Source organism: Chiloscyllium punctatum, chromosome 40 (genome assembly GCF_047496795.1).
Source record: "Chiloscyllium punctatum isolate Juve2018m chromosome 40, sChiPun1.3, whole genome shotgun sequence".
NCBI lineage: Eukaryota > Metazoa > Chordata > Chondrichthyes > Orectolobiformes > Hemiscylliidae > Chiloscyllium > Chiloscyllium punctatum.
The window spans coordinates 13,862,200-13,883,117 of NC_092778.1; the positions used below are offsets into that span (position 1 = coordinate 13,862,200).

General features: G+C 41.8%; 1 protein-coding gene and 1 long non-coding RNA gene across 2 annotated transcripts in view; one reads left to right on the forward strand and one right to left on the reverse strand.

Annotated features, from left to right (window-relative positions):
• Positions 1 to 7,464, reverse strand: part of fscn1a (fascin actin-bundling protein 1a) — a 49,768-nt gene extending 42,304 nt beyond the window's left edge. The window contains exon 1 of the mRNA XM_072559324.1: positions 6,510 to 7,464. Within this exon, the coding sequence (XP_072415425.1) occupies positions 6,510 to 7,329 (820 nt within the window). The 5' untranslated portion in view covers positions 7,330 to 7,464. The remainder of the gene's footprint in view (positions 1 to 6,509) is intronic.
• LOC140464364 (uncharacterized) lies at positions 5,636 to 17,844 on the forward strand. Its single transcript, XR_011954910.1, has 2 exons — positions 5,636 to 6,326; positions 17,174 to 17,844. It is a non-coding gene; the product is annotated as an uncharacterized lncRNA (long non-coding RNA).
• Positions 17,845 to 20,918: the final 3,074 nt, after the last annotated feature.

Here is a 20,918-nt window from a genome sequence, read left to right on the forward strand (position 1 = left end):
CCCAACTATCTGCTCCACACTTCCCACTGACCTGTCACAATCACCACTTACCTTCGCCCACCTATCGCCATCCCAACTACCTTTCCCCAGCCCCACCGCCCCTCCCTTTATGTATTTCTCATCCCTGGAGCCCCTCCCTAGTCCTGAAGGGTTAGCCCGAAAGGTTGACTCTGTTGCTCCTCAAATGTTGCCTGATCTGCTGTTCTATTTCCAGCACTACACTTTAGCGAACAGTAAAGTATGACCTCAGGCAAGTTGTCACTTAAGTACTCCATTCATATTGTAACATAAGAATATTTTTCATTATACATAAATACAATGGCTATGCTGCTACAGCCATGTAGTAATGCGTTCCTTGCCTATCAGGCAGAGTTCACTTGCAGATGATATTCAACTAGGCTTTGATGTACAAAAAACGTTCAATGCTTGTATGAATAGGCTTTCAGTTGGCTGAGTGATTGAATGACAAGGAAGTAAAATAAAAGCAAAGTTTCAGTGAAAAAGGTTTAACAAAAATCAGGCAAATTAAAAAGATTAAATACAATCAGACGTCTATCCGTCCTTTTAAAACAAATGGCACACAATCACTTGGGTATGTGCATGACAGCACTAGAACATTAAAGAAAGTGCCAGCAAAAATTGGAACTGAAGGAATACATCACTAACCACAAAAGAAGTTAATTTAGAACAAAAGGTCATTGTTAACACACCAAACCTTCCAGGACTGGGCGCCTGGCATCAATTCTTAAAAATCAATCTTTGCTCACGGAGTTTGGTGACACTGCTGAAAAGGATATTTGGAAGTACATCGGTGATGAGGCAACTAATAATGCTCCCTTCAGGCTCAAAGGAGAGACTTGCACTGGAGCAAATCCAACCATGGATTTACTAGGTAGGGACTGAAGGACTAGTGTGAATCACAATACATTGAAGGTCTGAAACAAACCAATTGCTGGAGAAACTTAGCAGGTCTGACAGCATCTGTGGAGAGAAAGCAGAGTTAACATTTCAGATATAGTCACCCTTCTTCAGAAAAGCTGAATAAGTGGTAATATGACATGAGAGAATGAGTTTGCTGTGCTGAATGCAATTTGGATAATATGATAATAGATCGAGAAGTACCTGGGAATGGGTGACTGCAACCAGGCGTGGGGTGGGTAAAACTGATCACTTAGTCAGCTTCTCATCAGTTCTAGCCTGCTATTCATAATCTCTTTATCTTCCCCTTTCATATCCCTCGCAGAGTTCCATCTCTACCTATGTGCTCACCTCTTCCCTCCCTCTCCTCTTGTTTTCCCCTCACCCTGCACCCCCCCCCACCCCCCATCTCCATCCCAAACTTCAGCTTCAGCATCAATACCACTTTTTTCTAGTTAACAGTTCTAATGCAGAGTCACTGGACTCTGAACATTTAACTCTTTTCTCTCCACAGATGCTGCTAGACTTGCTGAGCTTCTCCAGAAAATTTTCGATTTTGTTTCAGATGACCAGCATCCTCAAGTCTTGCTTTTTTCATTGAAGGTCCACAACTAGTGCACTGAGACAATCACAAAAAAAGAGGAATGAAATGAAAATCCTCACTTTCTCTAAGTGCAATGAAATTACAAAGGTAATTGAATATAAATATAATACCAGTTCTTAACATCTAGATGTGGTATGGCCACATCAAGAAGTGTACTTGTCCAGTTCTGGGCCCCTTAAATGACCAGAGGTTGTAGAAAAACATTTCCGACCAGTGATATTTGCTTGGTAGAAAAGCAGAATATGGTAGATGCTGGGAATCAAACAAAAGCAGCGCTAGATATACTCCAAGTTGGTTTAGTATGTTCATTTTAACATTGAGTTGGTGCAGGTTAAGAAGTCGTGTTTGTTTCCAGGATATTTTCAAAGACCCAAGGTTTATTTTGGAACAGCACAAACTGCAAGGTTCAAATGTAGAGGAATATTGAAGTTTGATTGGCATGTTGTGTCAAAGCTTAGGTTTCAAGTGCAAGGAGACAAATCAAAAAAATGGTCATCTCTGGATCGTCCTGTTTTTCTCGGCATCTAACGTGTCAGGTCTGAAACAATTTTTGCATCCTTCATACATCTTTAATGCACAATCCAATTTCAAACAGCAGAGAACAAGACAACATCTTCCAACGGATGACATCTACCACCTAAAAAGAACAGCAGGTGCATAGAAACACCATTAGCTGCAAACTCTCCTCCAACCCACCCTCCATCCTCACTTGGTACTATTTCATCATTCCATCAATATCATAATCAAGATCCTAAATATCCCTTCCAACAGCATGGCACGTGTCCCTGTACCCCAAGGACTGCAGCAGTTTAAGGAGAAGCTCACCACGACCTTAAGGGAAATTAGAGATTGGCAATAAGCATTGGCCCAGCCAGTGACACACTCATCCTTTCAGCAAAGGAGACAGTAAACATTCACATCAGAAAGTGATTACGAGTTGCTTTGTGGATCCAAAAAACTATATTCTATCCCTTTATTGCCAACCTAGTTGCTTAAAATATAAGCGAGAGAGTAAGGTTTTCTATTTGAAAATAAGTGACAGAAATAAGTGTTTACCACGTCTTCGAGATCTATGCTTTACATCCGGTAAGTCATTGATCGGTTGTGCTGTGAAATTTATTTTACGGTCTCCCTAGTGTTCGGAATAAAAAAAAACTCCCACTAACCAGTTTTGAGTTTTGGGAAAATTTCTCTACTAAAGGGAAACCAGAGAAAAATCAAAAACATTTCTTAGAACGTTTCAGTAAAAACAGTGCAAGATTGTAGAGGCATCATGTCCCATCTTTCTTTCCCCACTACGTCCCTTGCACACTACACCCCTGGCCACATAGTAATCCTAATGGATGCATGGCTGTACTTGTGATTAACACTCTGCTCATGTGCAGTCGCACCCAGAGAGTAGATTCTTTTTTAAAACCATTAAAAATTGACAGTTCTCTCATGGAAGGAACAAATGTGATCCTCCAAGTTCAACAAGGTAGGCCTCAGTTGCTGGTCACTGGCCACAGACTACATCCCCCCTCCTAGCATCATCTGCTACCTCATGTTCCAAATGCCCAACTGCAACAAGCTGCAGTCGAATCAGTGTTGAATCTTTTAGCTATTAGATCAGACTATCTAAGAGTTAAATAATGCTCCCACTACCTATAAAAATAGCAAAATATTTTCACACTTCAATCTTGAAATGCTTCTCATCCCAACAAAAACCATCTCCTTTAGTACCATCTGATATCACCAGGACCAATTTCACTGTTGAGGCACTTAAATGGTCCTGGCTGTTTTTTTCAGCTACAGGAAAAAATACTATAAGCCACATTTCACCTTGTCCCTGCCGGACATCCAAATTTGCACCAGTAGAATCACCAAACATCATCTCAGAACACTGCCACCATCATCCATCCACCTGTGGGCTAGCTAAGTCACAAGCAGCATTTTTAAAAAAGTCATTTTTAATTCAATCATTGGAATATGCACATGGCTATCAAAGCCAGCATTTATTGCCCATCCTTGGTTGTTCTTGACAAGGGGAGTGTAGGCTGCCTTTTGGCCTCAGTCCACCTGGTGAAGATGTTCCTTCAGGGCTGCTGAATACAGAGGCCCAGGACTTTGAGGCAGCAATAAATGCTCGTCAGATTGGGGTGTGCCTCACAGAGACATGACATTCCAGTGTACACGGTACTAAACCTTTGTATCTAACAGAGGTCACAAGTTTGTGAAGTCCCGTCAAAAATTACTTGGCAGTTTGCTGCAGTATATCTAGTAGATTGTGCAGTGCTCATTTTAATGGCACACAGTCATCAAGTTACAGAATGCAGCAGAGAATGCTGTGCATCAGTAGTTCATAATTTTCCTAACTATAACTCCAAAAGATTGGAGGATACAAATGATAAGCTACCTGTATTCCTGATGAAAGCAATCTTCCGTAATTAAGCTCGTAGAAAAGGGTCAGTTAACAAGCAGAACATTTGAGAGGTGCAGACACCCACTGGACAGTACCCACCCCAGAGGTTCAAAAAAAAAATCAGAATAACCGGGGATGCTGGAAATCAAACAAAAACAGAAATTGTTGGAAAAGCTCAGGTCTGCCTGATCATGGTGAGAAATCAGATTAATTTTTCAGGTCCGGTGACCCTTCTTCAGAATAAGAGGGGTTGTCCTTGAAAACAAAAGGCAAATCTGTTTTGTAGGCTGACCACTTCAAACTGGTCAGAAGCCAATTCCCCACGTGCAGTGAGCGAGTATTTTGGGCTCCATTCCAGCCAACTGGCTTCACTTTATGTTGCTGCTTGGGCACTGACTGGAAACATTTTCCTTTAAAAATACTGACATGCCTGGACTGTGCAGTTTTTAATTCCCTTTCCCTAACAAAGGTTTTTGTTGAAAAACCAAGTGAAGGGAGGAGATTATTACCATCAAATGGCAGCTGTGACCAGGAGCGTGAAAGCAGTTTCGGGCTTCTTTACGTATGTAAAAAAAACTCACATTTTAGACCAATGTGTTTTTTTTAAAAAGTGACGAAAATAAGGACGGTACAAATCTTCTGAACTAATTTATGTTTATGGAACTTTTTTTTGCCTAAAATGAAGGTGCTGAAGTCAGTCCAAGCTAGAGGATATTATGTTGATAGATTGGTTCTATCCGATAAGTGACGCGTGATTCTACAGTGACAAAGCTCTACAGTACCTTGGGACATTTTACTATCTTAAAAAAGGTGCCAGATAAATGCAGCTTATGCAGATCAAGGAAGATCACACAATTGCACGGAACCAAATATGCTGTCTTAATTTTTATTTGAGGCTCAAGAAAACTATGTCCACTGTTTTTATTATTAGTGCCAATACAATACAGGTGATATTTTAACTTGCTGCTTGTACACCTTTCAATAAATCACCACAACACCTGATGCTCACAAGATCTTAAATAGTGCATAACTCATTAAGAAAACTTAGAAGTGGTAAACCCCCATGAGATCAAGGAACTTGATGCTCAATGATTTCACACTAATAAAATAATAAAACCACCGAGTACCATTGCTACGCTTTGGTCAATTTTAGTTCAACGCAGTCTGAATGCTGTGGTGAAATGTTGCACGTAAGATTCTGACCGGACTTAGTAGTCGAGGCGCCTGAAGTATATTTCTGTCGGCAGACCCTAGGCTTTTTGAAAAAGTCTCCCCTTTAAGAGCTCAAATAGCACATCTGGTTTTGTTCTCCAGTCACGGGTGAGATCACACTGAAGCCTATTTTGCGGGGCTAAAGGATTTTAAATGCTTATATTTCATACCATAACGGCTGCTTCCTTTTAAAAAAAGGGGTTATTTCTCTGTATTGCCAATAAATCGCATCGCTCTGGAACCCTATTTTGTTGAGCGTTGAAAACGCTCTCAGTAACCACAGCACATTTCCTTTGTTGTGTCTGAAACGAAATTGTTATTTAGCGCCTCCTCAAGAGATAAGAGGAAAGGAAATTTCAGCTAATCGTAAAATAAAAAAGTGCTAGATGAGATATCCGCTATCCATTTCTAAACCCGTTTTTACAAAAAAAATCCCTCAGAAGAGCAGATGAATTAAGATTAAATTGCACGCGGATGTTTTTATTTATAAATGTATTTAGCCCCAGTTTAGTCATGGATGTGGGTCGTTGATTTGACCGGACACAAACTCTTTACTACACGAATCAATTGCACTCCTCACCTTCGAAGTGTTGGCTGGGAGAGGGGTGACCAGCCTCGCTGGCAGAGTATTGTAAGGAAATGTCTTGATTGTTCACTGCACAAAGGAATCATTATACCATTCATGTAATGAACGTGCAAAACAATTGAGCACCGCTATGGAAGACCGTTATTGCAGACAATGAGGGAGTGATTTTTTTTTAAAAAGCCTTTGCGCGTTCTCGGTCCATAAAGAAATATCCCGCGTGTTTCCATCACGTACGATCTGGAAAATCTGTTGGACTCATGGTTCTCCCGTTCCAGCCAGTTATACTGTTACCCACATTTAATACGTGATCTCGTTTTAATCAAAAGGGTTTGCAAATGGAAGACCACAGAATGGGACTTGGTTGAGCTAGTTAACCTTTGACACACCGCCCAAAGTAATTAAATACCGTTACCAAGAGAGATTGGAAAGGGTTGATGGATATGTGAAGTATTCATCAAGGGTCATGCCTTCCAAAAGGAAAAATCCTACAGGAAAACAATGGATTGGACTGAAAATAGGAGCCATATTGGAGAAAATCTTCCAAGCCTGATATTCAATTCCCTAGCAGACGAAATTGAGGGAATGAAGTCAATGGAATTCTTAAGGTAATCAGGTCTTATTTATAAATAGAATGTAGATTCTTCTCCCCCCACCCCCAGCAAGTTTTGTAGCTGCTCCTATATTTGCAACGGGGGTGGCTAGTATTGGAGTAGATCAGAGGGCAGAGATAGAAAATGGTTTTTAAGTCAAGAGAATAAACCAAAATGTGCGCCGGCATTAACCCTTACCTTGCCGGATAGAAACGTTCCTGCTGTTGGCTGCCTTCAGGACCACCTGTGGGTAGCTTTGCTCCAAGACAAACAGCTCATCCTTGCCCGCTTTGGTGCTTTTGCCGGCTTTCATGGTGCCAGTGGGGCCGGAGGGAGCCAGGTACCTGCCCTCAGAGTCTCGGAAGGCCACCTTGCCCGACCTGAACTCCAGGGTGTAGCCGGTGGCCCGCTCGGGTTTCTCCACCAGTTGGCCGTCATTGCGGAGGAAGCGGTTGTCGCTGCTCTGGAGGCTGTACTTCTGATCCTGGAAGACGAGGGTGATGAGGGAGTCCACGCCCCACGGGGTGTCCCGGTCAATGGCCAGCTCGTCCTTGTCGCTCAGGTGCGCGTACCGCTTGCGGGTCACGCTGAAGAGGTTGGCCTGCGGGTGCATGGCGATGTGGACGCTCCACTTCTCGGCCACCGAGATGGTCTGGGCGAAGCACGTCAGGCGGTCCTCGGTGCCGCCGAAGTAGCGCTTGTGGGGCTCGGACTGCAGCGACCAGCGGCCGTCGTCGTGGGCGACAATGAGGAACCTGCAGTCGGCGGCTGGCTGCTCACTCTCACAGCACACGTTGCCATCCTTATCGGCGGCCAGGTACCGCCCGAGGTGGCTCCTCAGGAACACCACGTTGGAGTCCTCGCCGTTCTGCTCCAGCGTCCAGATCTGCTTCTTCTTCATGGAGGTGGCCGAGGCGTTGATCTTGAAGCCAAAGGCTTCAGCCGTTAGGTATTTCTTGCCGCAGTTGATGAGCCCAAACTGGATCTGCAGACTGTGGCTGGGGTCGTTAGCTGGCATGGTTAACACTATTTCAATCCCAAGGGGTTTTTTGCTTTAAAACAGGGGGTGTTTTTTGGTGAATGTAGTTTTTGTTGCACGGGCTGTGTTCCACCTCTTTGTTTGAAATGAAGAGCCCTTCCCCGAGTAAAGGCTGGAGCTCTGGCGACCGCGGTATCATTTATACCGTGCCTGACGTCAGGCGCCTAGAACCGCCTTCCACCAAAATCCCGACCCTGAGGTTTCTTCTCAATCACTGACACTGCCCTGCATTTTGTTGTTACTCTACTTGATGCTTTCACCCTGATTATAAACCCCACACCAACATGACAGTTCTTACTCTGTGCGACCAGTTGATAAAAGACAATTGGCCGTAATTTCACAGTTTTTTTCCCCCAAATAATCCCATAAGATAATTGAACCAGAAGTTGGCCGTTTAGCTCCTCAAATGTGTTTTGTCACTCCATTAGATCATACCTGACCTGCCACCCATCTTTATGTACCCACTCCCTTTGCTCCATTTGCGTTAACAAAAATCTATAATCTCAGATTTTTAAAAATTAGTTAATCTCGTATCAATCATTGTGAGCAGAAGACCGTTGCAAATTTCCACCATTCTTTCCTTGCAGAGACATTTCCCAATTTCATTACCAAAAGGACTGCATCTAATCTTCTGACTATGCCTCCTAGTTTGAAATTCCAAAACGAGTGAAAGTATTTTGGTTCCAATCCATCCTATCTTGAGGGCCAGTGCATTGACTCCATTATCATCAAACAGAAGTGCCCATTTTCATTTTATTAGGTTACCACTATTAAGGAACTCAACCATAAAAATTGTATTTAGAGAAGCTTAAAGATGAAAGTTTTTATCAAAGCTCAGCAGACATCCTGTGATACGTGTGAGTGAAGATCTTGCATATCTGTGGATATTGCATATTCGTTTTCCAAGGTCAGTCAGACATTTACAGAGGCAGGTAACCGGAGTGACCAGCACCGTGAGCAATGTTAAACCTGTACCTGTAAGATGACTACATTTTAGTAGGTGATTCATTGTACTTGATAAAGTGTAGACAACTATCTGCAAATGAATGTAAGATATATATATATATATATATATATATATATATATATATATATCCAATTACTGGATTTAATCCTAACATTTTTAAACTAAATCAAAGCTAAAAGAACTGCAGATGCTGTAAATCTGATTCAGAAATAGAAATTGCTGGAAAAGCTCAGCAGGTGTAGCAGGATCAGTGGAAAAACAAATCAGAGTTAACATTTCAGGTCCAGTGACCCTTCCTCAGGAAGGGTTAACTCTCTTTTCTGTTCATAGATGTTACAGTTGAAAAGTGTGGTGCTGGAAAAACACAGACGGTCAGGCAGCATCTGAGGAGCAGGAGAATCGATGTTTCAGGCATAAACCCTTCATCACACTTTTCGATTCTGATCTCCCCAGTGTCTGTAGTCCTCACCTTCTTCTCTTCACAGATATTATACTTGTTATACCCATGTTATATTTGAAAGTTCCTCTAATCCTTTTGCACCAAGTCAGTATCCTAGTTCACCCATCCCCCTTTATGGTCCCTGACTTGTATTGATTCCCAGTTGAGCTTTGCCTCAATTTTAAAATAGTGAAATTATGTTCAAATCCATCCACAGCTGTCACCTCTTCATATCACTGTAATTTCTTGCAGCCCCACAATTATCCAAGATCACTGCACATTTCCAATTCTTCCATAACCTGAATGTCATCACTCCAGCACTGTTGACCCTGCCTTCAGCAATGTAGGCATGAAACTCAGGAATATCTTCCCTAAACCTCAACACCTCAGTAATTTGTTTTTTGAATCCATTCTTGAAGTTACTGCTTTGACCAAACTACCTTTTTTATTATTACTGAAAAAAAAATTTATAAAAGCTTTTCATCTCATCAGGACAATTCACAAGAATACAGTTAAAAGGGAAAACCAACATTTATAATGCAAGACAACAGAGTTTTCGTTGGCCAGCTGGCAAATGAACTCATAAAAGTGTTGGGAATGCACCCATTAATCACCTGATGAAGGAGCAGTGCCCTGAAAGCTGGTGTTTCCAAATAAACCTGTTGAACTATAACCTGGTGTTATGTGATTTTTAATTTTGTTCATCCCACTCCAACACTGGCACCTCCAAATCCATGACTGCTTATCACAGTGTATTTAAATTTTAACCTAGGCAAATTAACTCTGACTGGTAGTGTGTCTCCCTAAAAAGTGAACCAGTAAATGGTTATCACCTACTTCATTCAGTTGAAGTAGGCACAGAGCATACACGCATTCTTTCTAGCTGCAACGAACAGGGGCCTATGTAACTTCCAGTACACGCAAGTGCACCATACTGTGAGCTTGGACTGACAAGTCTAAATTACTTGGCAGTGTAATTCCTTGCACACATATTTGATATGATCAGCCAGTCTGCATACCTACCATCACATCACGCTGAAATTCGCATACCACATTATTTGTTTGTGTGAAATACAGAGTATCTCTTTAGCGTGACAGCAGCATCCTGTTTGTGGCGAATACCACTTGTATTGCTACAGCCTAATAATACTATGAGACAGCTAACTTCACTTGTTTGCTCAAGTGTTTGAGATATCTTACCTTTCTCTGAGGTAACCTGGACACCTTCCAGAACCAAAGTGACAACCTTGGCCTTTCATGAGTTAATACAGTGTGAAATTATCTAATCAGGGTGCCCATTATCCTGCAGGCACCCTTTGATGCATCCTTTTCCAGCATCAAGTTTGCATGGATGCTGCTATCAGATCAAACAGACATTCTGTCTATCACACAAATGAGTAATGTGGTCTGTGAATTTCAATAGCAATGTGATGCCAGGTATGTAGGCTGTACATCCCAAAGACTAGTGGACCATATCAAAGAATATATCCTTTTGCTGTTCATAACAAGCAAGGTACTGACCATAGCAATCCAGCCCATGCTTGCAAAATAGAGCCCCACATTAGGTGTGATTCTGCAACCATACAGTTTTACTTGTGTGTAGTGTAATTTAAATATATTAATACTTGGAACCTTGTTCTTTGCAGGCAGAACAAACATATACACATACTGCAACAAAAATAAACTGCTGGAAAAACTGAGCAGGTCTGGCAGCATTGAGGAGGTTGAGAGTGTGTTGCTGGAAAAGCACAGCAGATCAGGCAGCATCCGCGGAACAGGAAAATCAATGTTTCAGGCTGGAGCCCTTCCTGATTGACACACTCTCAACTCTGATCTCCAGCATCTGAAGACCTCACTGTCTCTTAGCATTGAGGAAAGGTCACTTGACTCAAAATGTTAACTTTTATTTATCCCTACGAATGCTGACAGACCTGCTCAGCTTTTCCATGAATTTCCGTTTGTGTCTCTGATTTGCAGCATCTGCAGTTCTTTCAGTTTTTATTGTATACACACACTGCACCTATTTCAATCAACAAAATATATGACAACCATTTGCTGGTTAATTTTCCATGACAATGCTGTAACCAATCAGAGTCAAACGCCTGTTTCAAGACTTAGACAAAGCTTGGCAATTAACTGTCAATCAGCATCATTGCATACATTCCCATAGCAACAGCTCTGCCAATTAGAGTCTAATTGTCAATCACATGTTTCTGTCTTCTCTTGCTGTATAAATGTTGGTTTCCCACCCCCCCCCCACCCCCCCCCCCCACCCCCCGACCCCCCCCCCCCCCACCCCCCGACCCCCCCCCCACCCCCTGACCCCCCCCCCCGACCACCCCCCACCCCCCCCCACCCCCCCGACCCCCCCCCCACCCGACCCCCCCCCCCACCCCCCCACACCCCCCCCCCACCCCCCCCCCCACCCCCCCCCCCACCCCCCCCACACCCCCCCCCCCCATCCCCCCCCCACCCCCACCCCACACTGGTTACAAAGGCCCAACAACATCTCCTCTTCCTCAGGCAGCTGAGGAAATTTAGCATGATGGCGAATACCTTTGCCAACTTTTATAGATGAGCCATCGAGAGCATTCTGTCTGGATGTGTCACCATCTGGTATGGCAACCGTACCATTCAAGATCGGAGACGGTTACAGAGAGTGGTGAACTTGGTCCAGACAATCACAAAGGCCAACCTCCCATCTATAGAATCCATCTACCAGGCCCGCTGTCAAGGAAAGGCCACCAGCATTCTCAAAGATCCATCTCAACCCTGGCATGCTTTTCTAAAACCTCTACCATCAGGGAGAAGGTACAGAACCTGAACACGCACCAGCAGGTTTCGTACTGTTTGTTAGAATACTGAATGGACTCTCAATCTCTTAACATTTGCCTGTAACTTTGTTTTTGTTTTTACCGCTGTTTACCTATTATTTACTTATCTGTGCTACTTAACTCTGTGATCTGCCTGTATTGCTCGCAAGACAAAGCTTTTCACTGTGCCTCGGTACACATGACAATAAATTCAATTCCATTCACTCATGTCTCAATGTAACCAACAAAGAACAAAGCAGAAAATTCTTACAGTTAGCAGCAGATATAAATTTTAATGATTGAACAATTACTTTGATTGATGTGCATGACCAGATCTTGAAACCTTACTGGTTTTGTTTCCTGTTAATTTCGCAGTTTTTCCCAGTGATTGCATTTCAGATTGCGTGAAAAACTGCTGACATAGAATCACTGAATTGGAAATGCTCTGGAGACTGAAGGTAGAGTTTGTTGTGCATGTAGAGGTGACAAGGGATACTTGTGTGGAAAGTTTACAGAATCATAACTTGAATCACACATCAGGTTGAACTTGAAATGGAGATGGGCAGTTTATCTGAATAACTTCAGAGTTAGAATAGTAAGCTGCACATTTTTGTGGGTTGTACAAACAAATACATGTTTTTGGATTGGTAATACCCAAATTGATCCATTTAGCAGCTTAGTTGGTTTTCTGGCCAGGTTTTTTTTGACTGGCCAAGAAGTAATTTGGAGTTAATTGTATTTGATTAAAATTGGATTACACCATTTAGCCCTCTATGTAGTTTTCCTTTGGCATTCTCAATTGCAAAATGATCCAACATAAGTCTGTCAGGACAAAACAGCTGGGTAGGGTTTTTGGGTGTAGCGGCATCAGATGTGTATTTAATATATGACTTCTAGTGATTTGGGTTGGTTTAGTACATCTATAACACTGGAATAATGAGTTTCCTAATTGAGAATTCTTCTTTGTTTCTGTTTATTGGGCATGGAGAGTGAAAGATGAGGTGTACCAATGGGATGGGTAACAGACAGGTCAGAGGCAAGTTTCACCTCTGCCAGGAAGATTCCTATAAACACTTATAAGATGTTGGCACATCTTTGGCATGTCACTGTCTAATGCATCTTTAGACTGGCACCATAAATTGCAGTAACAGTGACCTTGCTTCAATCCAGACTGACTGCAAATTACAGGGAGTGCTCTGAAGTGATTGTCAGAATTGTCTTTGCTACTAACTCATGTTTGAATCATCTCCACAGAATGGAGGTTGTAACATTACTCTGCTCCAAGATTTGGTAACTGTCTCTGTTTCTAGCTTGCACCACTTTAAGCCAGTAACTGGGTTCTGCCAGATAGTTTTACTCCAAACATCCTTCATTCCCACCAATATATACCTTGCAGATAAAAGCAGCTTTTGCAGAGGCTGCTAACATTCTTGTCTCAGTAGATTATCACTGACCTTGAAGAAGAATCTGTAACATCTTATTGTTTAGTTATTGTACCAGCCCCTCTTCTTCATCCATAGATCAAATTTGACTCTCTTTGCCCACCTACCTGCCAGCTTCATCTGATAGTACATTGGTTGAGTTTACTGCTTTCCTTCCATTGCCTGGGTGCACATAAATTTTAAAGTTAAATATGAGAACTTCGAATAAGAATATTACATATTATGACTAATCTGTTCCTCCCTTTTTTCAATGAAAGTTGGTGTGTTTGTGGCAGTGAATTTTCAGTTAGCATACACTTCAATGAACTAAAATTACCTTACAATAGTTTGGTCTGTAATTTGCCATTAATCGTATTATTAATGACCTCTTGTCACATAGTGAAATCAACTGATGTAATACCTTAGCTATAAAATGTGAAAATAAGCAGTTGTGCTGACCCATTCCAATTTTACTTATTGTTATGGCTGGGATTTATCGGAATGAAATGTCTGTCTGACTGCTGTTTTCTAAAGTTTGCTTTAGTGTTTAAACTAAATGCTACATTGTTAGATGTGCCCTCAGGTCACATACCAGTACTCAAGGCTACCTTTTCATTTCCATCTTTGTAGCTCTCCATCCTTAAAGGAAGGATGAGGGGGAATGTTCTTAATGCAGACAATGTACTAAATAGGACCTTAGCTTTTTGCCCTCTTTATTTTTCCATGGTTGTTGAAGCATTTTCCAGAAATTCAAGTATATTGTGGCACCTGAAAAGTGGCCACTTAAAATTCTCAGCCTTGTGTTTGTGTTTCATGCCATATCACACATCTTTGTGACCTCCTCCAGCTGTGTAATCCATTGAACTCTCCCTCTATTTGACTCTTGTTCCTTGTGCATCTACTTGTCCCATTCTCCCTCTACTCCATCATCCATGACTGTACCATAATTTAAACCAGAAAGTACTGGAAACATTCAGAAATCAACAAGCTGCAGTAACTAATGGCCAGAACTTCTCTTTTAGTTAATATATGGGGATGGGGCATTTTTACCAGTGAGACAGCCCTCCCCCGCGCCCAGTGTTGTGGTCAGTGACTGTCTTCCTCAGGTTATAAATCTTCCTGTGTCATCTTCAGTCTTTTGCTGCAAACATGTTTCATATGAAAAAGGTACCTTTGATAGAGAGTGTTTTGCTGACAGTTATTGTGATGCTGGCAGTTGGTCTAGCTAGCTAACTGTCAAAATGCCTGTTTCTTTATAACCCAACATCGGATCATCTCATTGATTTGAGGTTGACAAAGACAATAAATTCAAAATCAATTGGGTTTTTGTATCCTGGTGCATAGTTTAAACTGATTGGCTAATTGAATGATTGTCAAAACAGCAACCAAAACTCGGGTATTTGTTTCACAGCCAAATGTTACATATTTTAAATTTTCCAGTACACTCTGAGACTGCTAGACAGTCACATGATAGGTGCATGCAGGCTCTCAGTGCAAAATTGCTTTCACCCTCTCTTAAAGTTACAGTACATGCCTCCAACGTCATAACAGGTAGAATGAGACCCTTGAACCATCCTTAATTGTCCACTGATAAATCTTAATTGCTGGCAGATCCGGAAGGTCAACGTTGTTTTTTTTAACATACCCCGAAATTAATTTCTGAAGAGGCAGGAAGAAGGTGAGTATTTCTCTGGTCCAATTATCTGGCCATCCCTACACCTTACTTGGACACTTCTAGGAAGGAGAAAACAATTACACTTCAGGAGTACTTAATTGGCTATAAGACACTTAGTGGCTTCTTTAAATTTTGAAAGGTACCATGTAAGATTTTTTTTTAACACATTAGTTTGACTGAACTGATGGCATACGTGACTCTGAAAGCTTCCGTACTTGAGCACCACATCACCGTTTCAGGATAGGAACATTGGGTTAGGAGGAAGCCATTCAACCTATCAAGCCCACACTCCCATTCTAGAGCATAGCCAACAATCTCTTCAATGCCACTTTCCCACATGACCTTCACATCTCTTAATGACTTTAGTCTCCAGAATCCTATTGATTTCTTCTTTGAACATGGTTAATGATTGAGCTTCCAACCCCTCTTCTGTGGGAATTCCAAAGATTCAGCACTCATGGAGTCAAGAACTTCCTTCTCATCCTCACCTTAAATGGCCTGCTCTTATCTGGATATCTCCTAGAGTCACTAGCAAGCTGACACATCCTATCCCCATCCATCCTGTCATATCCTGCAAGAATTTTGTAAGTTTAACTGAGGTCACTTCTTATTCTTCAAAACTCAAAACTTCAAACTTCAATCTCTCCTCATAAAGCAACCCTGCCATCCAAGGGATTAAGGTAAACCTCTGACGCACTCATTCTATGGCAAGTCTATCCTTCCTTGGATAAGGAGATCAAATCTATACACAATGCTCCAGGTGCAGTCTTATCAAGATTTGGTGTTAGACTGGGGTATACAAAGTTAACAATCACACAATATCAGGTTATAATCCATCTGGTTTATTTAGAAGTACTAGCTTTCAGAGCAGCTTCCTGACGAAGGAGCAGCGCTCCGAAAGCTAGTGCTTCCAAATACATCTGTTGGACTATAACCTGGTGCTGTGTGATTTTTAACAGTTTTATCAAGGCTCTATAAACTGCAGCAAGACATCTTTTTAGTTCAAAACTGAATGGAATGCAAACATACTGTTATAAAGATCTTGCTTGCTGCACTTGTATTCTAGCTTTGTATTGACTCATGAACAAGGACACCCAGATCCCTCCGGACTCTCTCACTTCCAAACCTCTAACTAGTTAAGAAATATTCTACTTTTCTGTTCTTACTCCCAAAGTGAAGGAAATAACTTGACACTTTTCACATTATATTCAATCTGTCCCATTCTAGCTTTTTTTTAAACCATTCAAATCCTCTTGAAGCCTACGCTCCCTATTCACAACTTACATTCACTCTCAGCTTGGAGTCCTACCAAAAGGCTTTTGAAAACTAAATACATGACACTGACTTGTCCTTTGTCAATACTACAGGTAACAATGTTGGAAAACTCCAAACGTTTATCAAGATGATTTACCTAGCACAAATCCATACTGACTCTGCTCAGTTTTGCATTCATTTTTAGGGGTTCAGTTATCACATCCTTTATAGCATATTCAAACATTTTCCTACTATGACTGTGAAGCTAACAGCTTTGAAGTTCTCCACGTTCCCTGTTTCTCTCCTCATTGAATCTTAGAATCCCTACAGTGTGGAAGCAAGCCCTTTGGCACATTGAGTCCACACTAACCTTCCAAAGTGTGTCCCACCTTAGCCTATCCCTGTAACCCTGCATTTCCCAAGGCTAACCCACCTAGCCTGGACACTATGGGCAATTTAACATAGCCAGTCCACCTAACCTGCACACCTTTGGACTGTGAGGGGGAAACTGGAGCATCTAGAGGAAATCCATGCAGACACAGGGAGAGAACGTGCAAACACTACACAGACAGTCGCGCAAGACTGGAATTGAACCTGGGTCTCTGGTGCTGAGTCATTGAGCCAACTGTCCTGCCCAAATAGTTGAGTTATATTTGCCACCTTCAAGCAGGCAAGAACCGTTTAATCTAGGCAAAGTTTTCTATACAGTTCTGAGAAAGGTCTGCTGACCTTTAGATGAGATGTAGATGTTTGGACCGGTAATTCATGTGAATAGCAATGGAGCTGCAGCATTTTTCAAATAGATGTAAGCAGTTTTTCCAATGCCTCAACTATCCTTTCTCTTGTAACTGAAAACAGACTGATTGATTGATCGTTCACTTATACTTTCATCATGAGCAGTAACCCTTTAAAGCTTCTGTCCCAGATATACCCTCCTTTGAATTCAATGCATTCCTGTTGCATCTCTGCTGAGGTGAAGTTAATTAGCTAACCTCACTTTGTAGCTGTATTGTCAGAAAAGTTCTTAATCTTCAAACGGGATTGACATTTTAATTAGAAGTGGGATGTTTTTATACGTCTTAGTCATTGGTGTGGTCACGTCATATGCCGATTATAAATCTTGTACTGCGTTAAACAGAAAGGTTCACATTTTGTTTTCCCTGAAACAGCTTAATTTAAATCCTTGACTTGTCTGTAAATCTTAGCATGTTCCATGGAAGTTTTGCCTATCCCTCTAATTTGGTCTAATCTCAGCTCACCAGAGTACAAACGACGTTGAAGAAGCTCAACATCATCCAGGACAAAGCAGCCCATTTGTTTGGAACATCATTCACTCCACCACTGACACACAGTGACAGCCGTGTATACCCTGTTTAAGGTACACTTCACCCACTTGCCAAGCCTTGCTAAACACGAGAGCTCTAGCCCATTGAAGAAGAACAGCAGCAGATGCACTGGAGCACCACCAGCTGCAAGTTCTCCTCTAAGTCACACACCATTCTAAATTAACTGTTTCTTTACTGTCGCTGGATGAAAAACATGGAATGATTCCATGTCTCTTAGCTTCCTTCCTGATGGCACTGTGGGTCTACCTACAGCAGATAGCTTGCACAGTCCATGAAGGTAGCTCACCTTCGCTGGTGTAATTAGGAGATGGGCAAGCAGGTCCATTCCCATGAAATAATTTTTAAAATTGCAAGATTGAAATTGAAAATAGGAAACATGGAAACTGTGTATGAGCTTTCGAAGCAGAGATCAAATGATTTTGGCGTTGGTACAAATTCTTTGCATTACTTCAATGAAATTCTACAAAACTCGGTGTTAAAAAGTTGTCACGTTTCTCATTATATCATGATTTGGAGGTACCTGATGAAGGAGCAGCGCTCCAAAAGCTAGTGCTTTCAAATAAACCTGTTGGACTATAACCTGGTGTCGTGTGATTTTCTTTAACCTCACTATAATCAGTAACTCTTTGTTTTAGTAGATGTAAATTTGTGATTTCCTTCTTGCATACATGATGCCTGTTAGGATTCATATCAAGACAAATCGTGCAGTGCTGATACTGTGTGTTTGTATCTACCGTGACTTGGTTTGTAATAACTTGGCAAATCACCCCATAGCAAGAGGAATCTTGTTTTGATTTTATGCAGATAGAAAACAAGATGAGTGTTAACAGTTTATACAGCTGTGCCCTGCACTCAAACACCCTGTTGCCAGCAACTTGTGCTATAACACATTGATTACCACTGAAAGCAGTTTCCATTGTGGATAGTTTGAAAGATTTACATAAAATGATAGCAAGGGTAAGGGGCTTCAGTTAATCCAGAGAAGTTGAAGTTGTTCTCCTGAGAGGAGGTTAGAGGGAGATTTAACAGAGCTGCTCAAAATCACGAGGAGTTTTGTAAAGTAACTCAGAGAAACAATTTGCAATGGCAAATTTAGTAAACAACAAAACTGAAGTGGGGGTGGGTCAGAGTTCAGTGCAGGTGAGGCCATAGAAAAATCTCAAATGTACGGCTGGACAAAATAATGTAAATGGTTGCCAATAGTAACATTTAAAAGAGAGTTGGATATGGATTCCAAAAGGGAAAAGCTTGCAGCACGATGGGAAAAAGCAGGATGTGGCACTACAAGCCAGCATTGTCACAGTGGACTGAATGGCCTCCTTCTGTGGTACATAATTCCCTAGGGTGGAATTGATCCATGCCAACCAGGCAAAACTGGTTTATAATGAATCAGGAGTCTAATTTGCACAACTTTAAGTATAGTATAGTAGTGAAGCACTGGCCATGCCCCAACTGAGCTATTCCAATGGAACTACAACACTGGCAGCTAGCCAACAATTTGCAAAAGGACCCAGATGTAACCTGTCCTCAAAAGGTAAGACAAATCCAACTTGGTCAATTAATGCTCTACCTGTCCACCCTCAACATTAGGACAGTGATGAAAGTGTCCTTGACTTTGCTATTAAGCAACATTTACTCAACAATAATCTGATTGCTGATGCTTGGTTTGAGATTTGTTAGGTTTACTCAGCTCCTGATCTCATTACAGTCCTGGTTGAAACGTGGGCAAATGAGCTAAACTCGAGAGAGGAAGGGAGGGTAATTACCCTTGACGTCAAAGATAGCATTAAACCAAGAGTGGCATTAAGGAACCCGAGCAAAACTGAAGACGATGAGAATTGAGGGGAAACCTGTCTGTTGGTTTGAGTCACACCCAGGACAGAGGAAAATGGTTGTGGTTATTGAATCTCAATCATCTCAACAACAGGACATCCCTACAGAAGTCTCTTAGGGTGGTATCCTGGCCCAACCGACTTCAGCCACTTCTCTCCATCATTAAGTCAGAAGACGTGAGGCTTACTGAGGATCGCACATTTGTGACTCCTCAGACACTGAAGACAACCATGCTCAAATGCAGCAAAACCCGGACAGTATTCAAGTTTGAGCTGATATTTGTGCCACACAAGTCCTAGGCAACAACCACTTCCAGCAAAGGAGAATCCAACCATTGACGTTTGACATTCAGTGGAAATAGAGTCAAGATTAGAGTGGTGCTGGAAAAGCACAGCAGGTCAGGCAGCATCCGAGGAGCAGGAAAATCGATGTTTCGGGTAGGAGCCCTTCATCAGGAATGAGTCCCTCATTCCCGATGAAGGGCTCCTGCCCGAAACATCGATTTTCCTGCTCCTCGGATGCTGCTTGACCTGCTGTGCTTTTCCAGCACCACTCTAATCTTGACTCTAATCTCCAGAATCTGCAGTCCTCACTTTCGCCTGTTCAGTGGAAATACCCCATTGCTGAATTCCCCAATATTAATATTGTTGGGTTATCATTGACCAGATGCTGAATTGGGCCATCCATGTAGATAGTGTACATACAAGAGAATTCTGTAACAAGTAACAAGTAACACATCCCCTGATTCTTCAAAGCCTATCCATCATTTACAAAGTAAAAGTCAGGACAGGGATGGAATGCTCTATGCTTGCCTGAATGAATGCAGGTTCACCAACTCAATAAACTCAATATCGTGCCTGTAACATCAGACGACTTGGTTAGTACCCCATCCACCACCTTACATATTAATTCCCCCTCTACTCCCCTACTGTACACACGGTAGCAGCAGTATGTACCATCTATGAGTAAACTGCAGAAACTCACCAAGTCTATTACAACAGCACCTTCCACACCTGTGATCTCTACTATGTAGAAGCACAAAAACAGCAGATATATATGAACTCTGCTACCTACATGTTCCCCTCTAAGTCTCACATAATTCTGATTTGGAACAACGTTGTTGTTGTTCACTGTTACTGGGTTAAAAACCTGGAACTCCCTCCCACATCATATTGATGGTGGTGCATCTGAAGCTCATGGACTGCAACACTTCAAGTAGGTAGTCTACCACCATCTTCTCAAAGCCGACTCAGAATGGGCAATAAATGCTGGTCCAGACTGTGAAGATCACATCACAGGAATTTTAAAACATGTACTCAACCACAACCCCTATTCCCCAACCAATGATGTTGAAATTACCAAAAATGACCAAAAAGGTTTTCTGCAATCCTTGGAAATTTTAAGATGAATGTGATAAGTTCTTTCTCAGAGGGTTATGAGCTTTTTTTTCTTCAAAAGACAGGAACAGAGTCTTTGATTATTGTTAGCTAGGTTCTTGATAAGCAAGAACTTATGAGTAATCAGGTTGGCCTTGATCTGATTGAATGTTGGAGCAGGTTTGAAGGGTTGAGTAACCTAGTCCTAATCCTAACTCATATGTTCCCATCCACAAGTTCCAACTCCTCCTGCAAATGTTCCTCCCTCCACAGTTTCCTGGCCCCACTAATATCTGGGCCAACATTTTGAAGTTTATTCCCATATTGCTCGGTAATACTTCTGATTTTGATGCTTGAAAAATCCTCCTTTTCCCTACATGTGCATTTTAACGTTTTGTTAGTTTGCTTGTCAGAATTTACAATTAAGTCGTTAAAAAAATAACA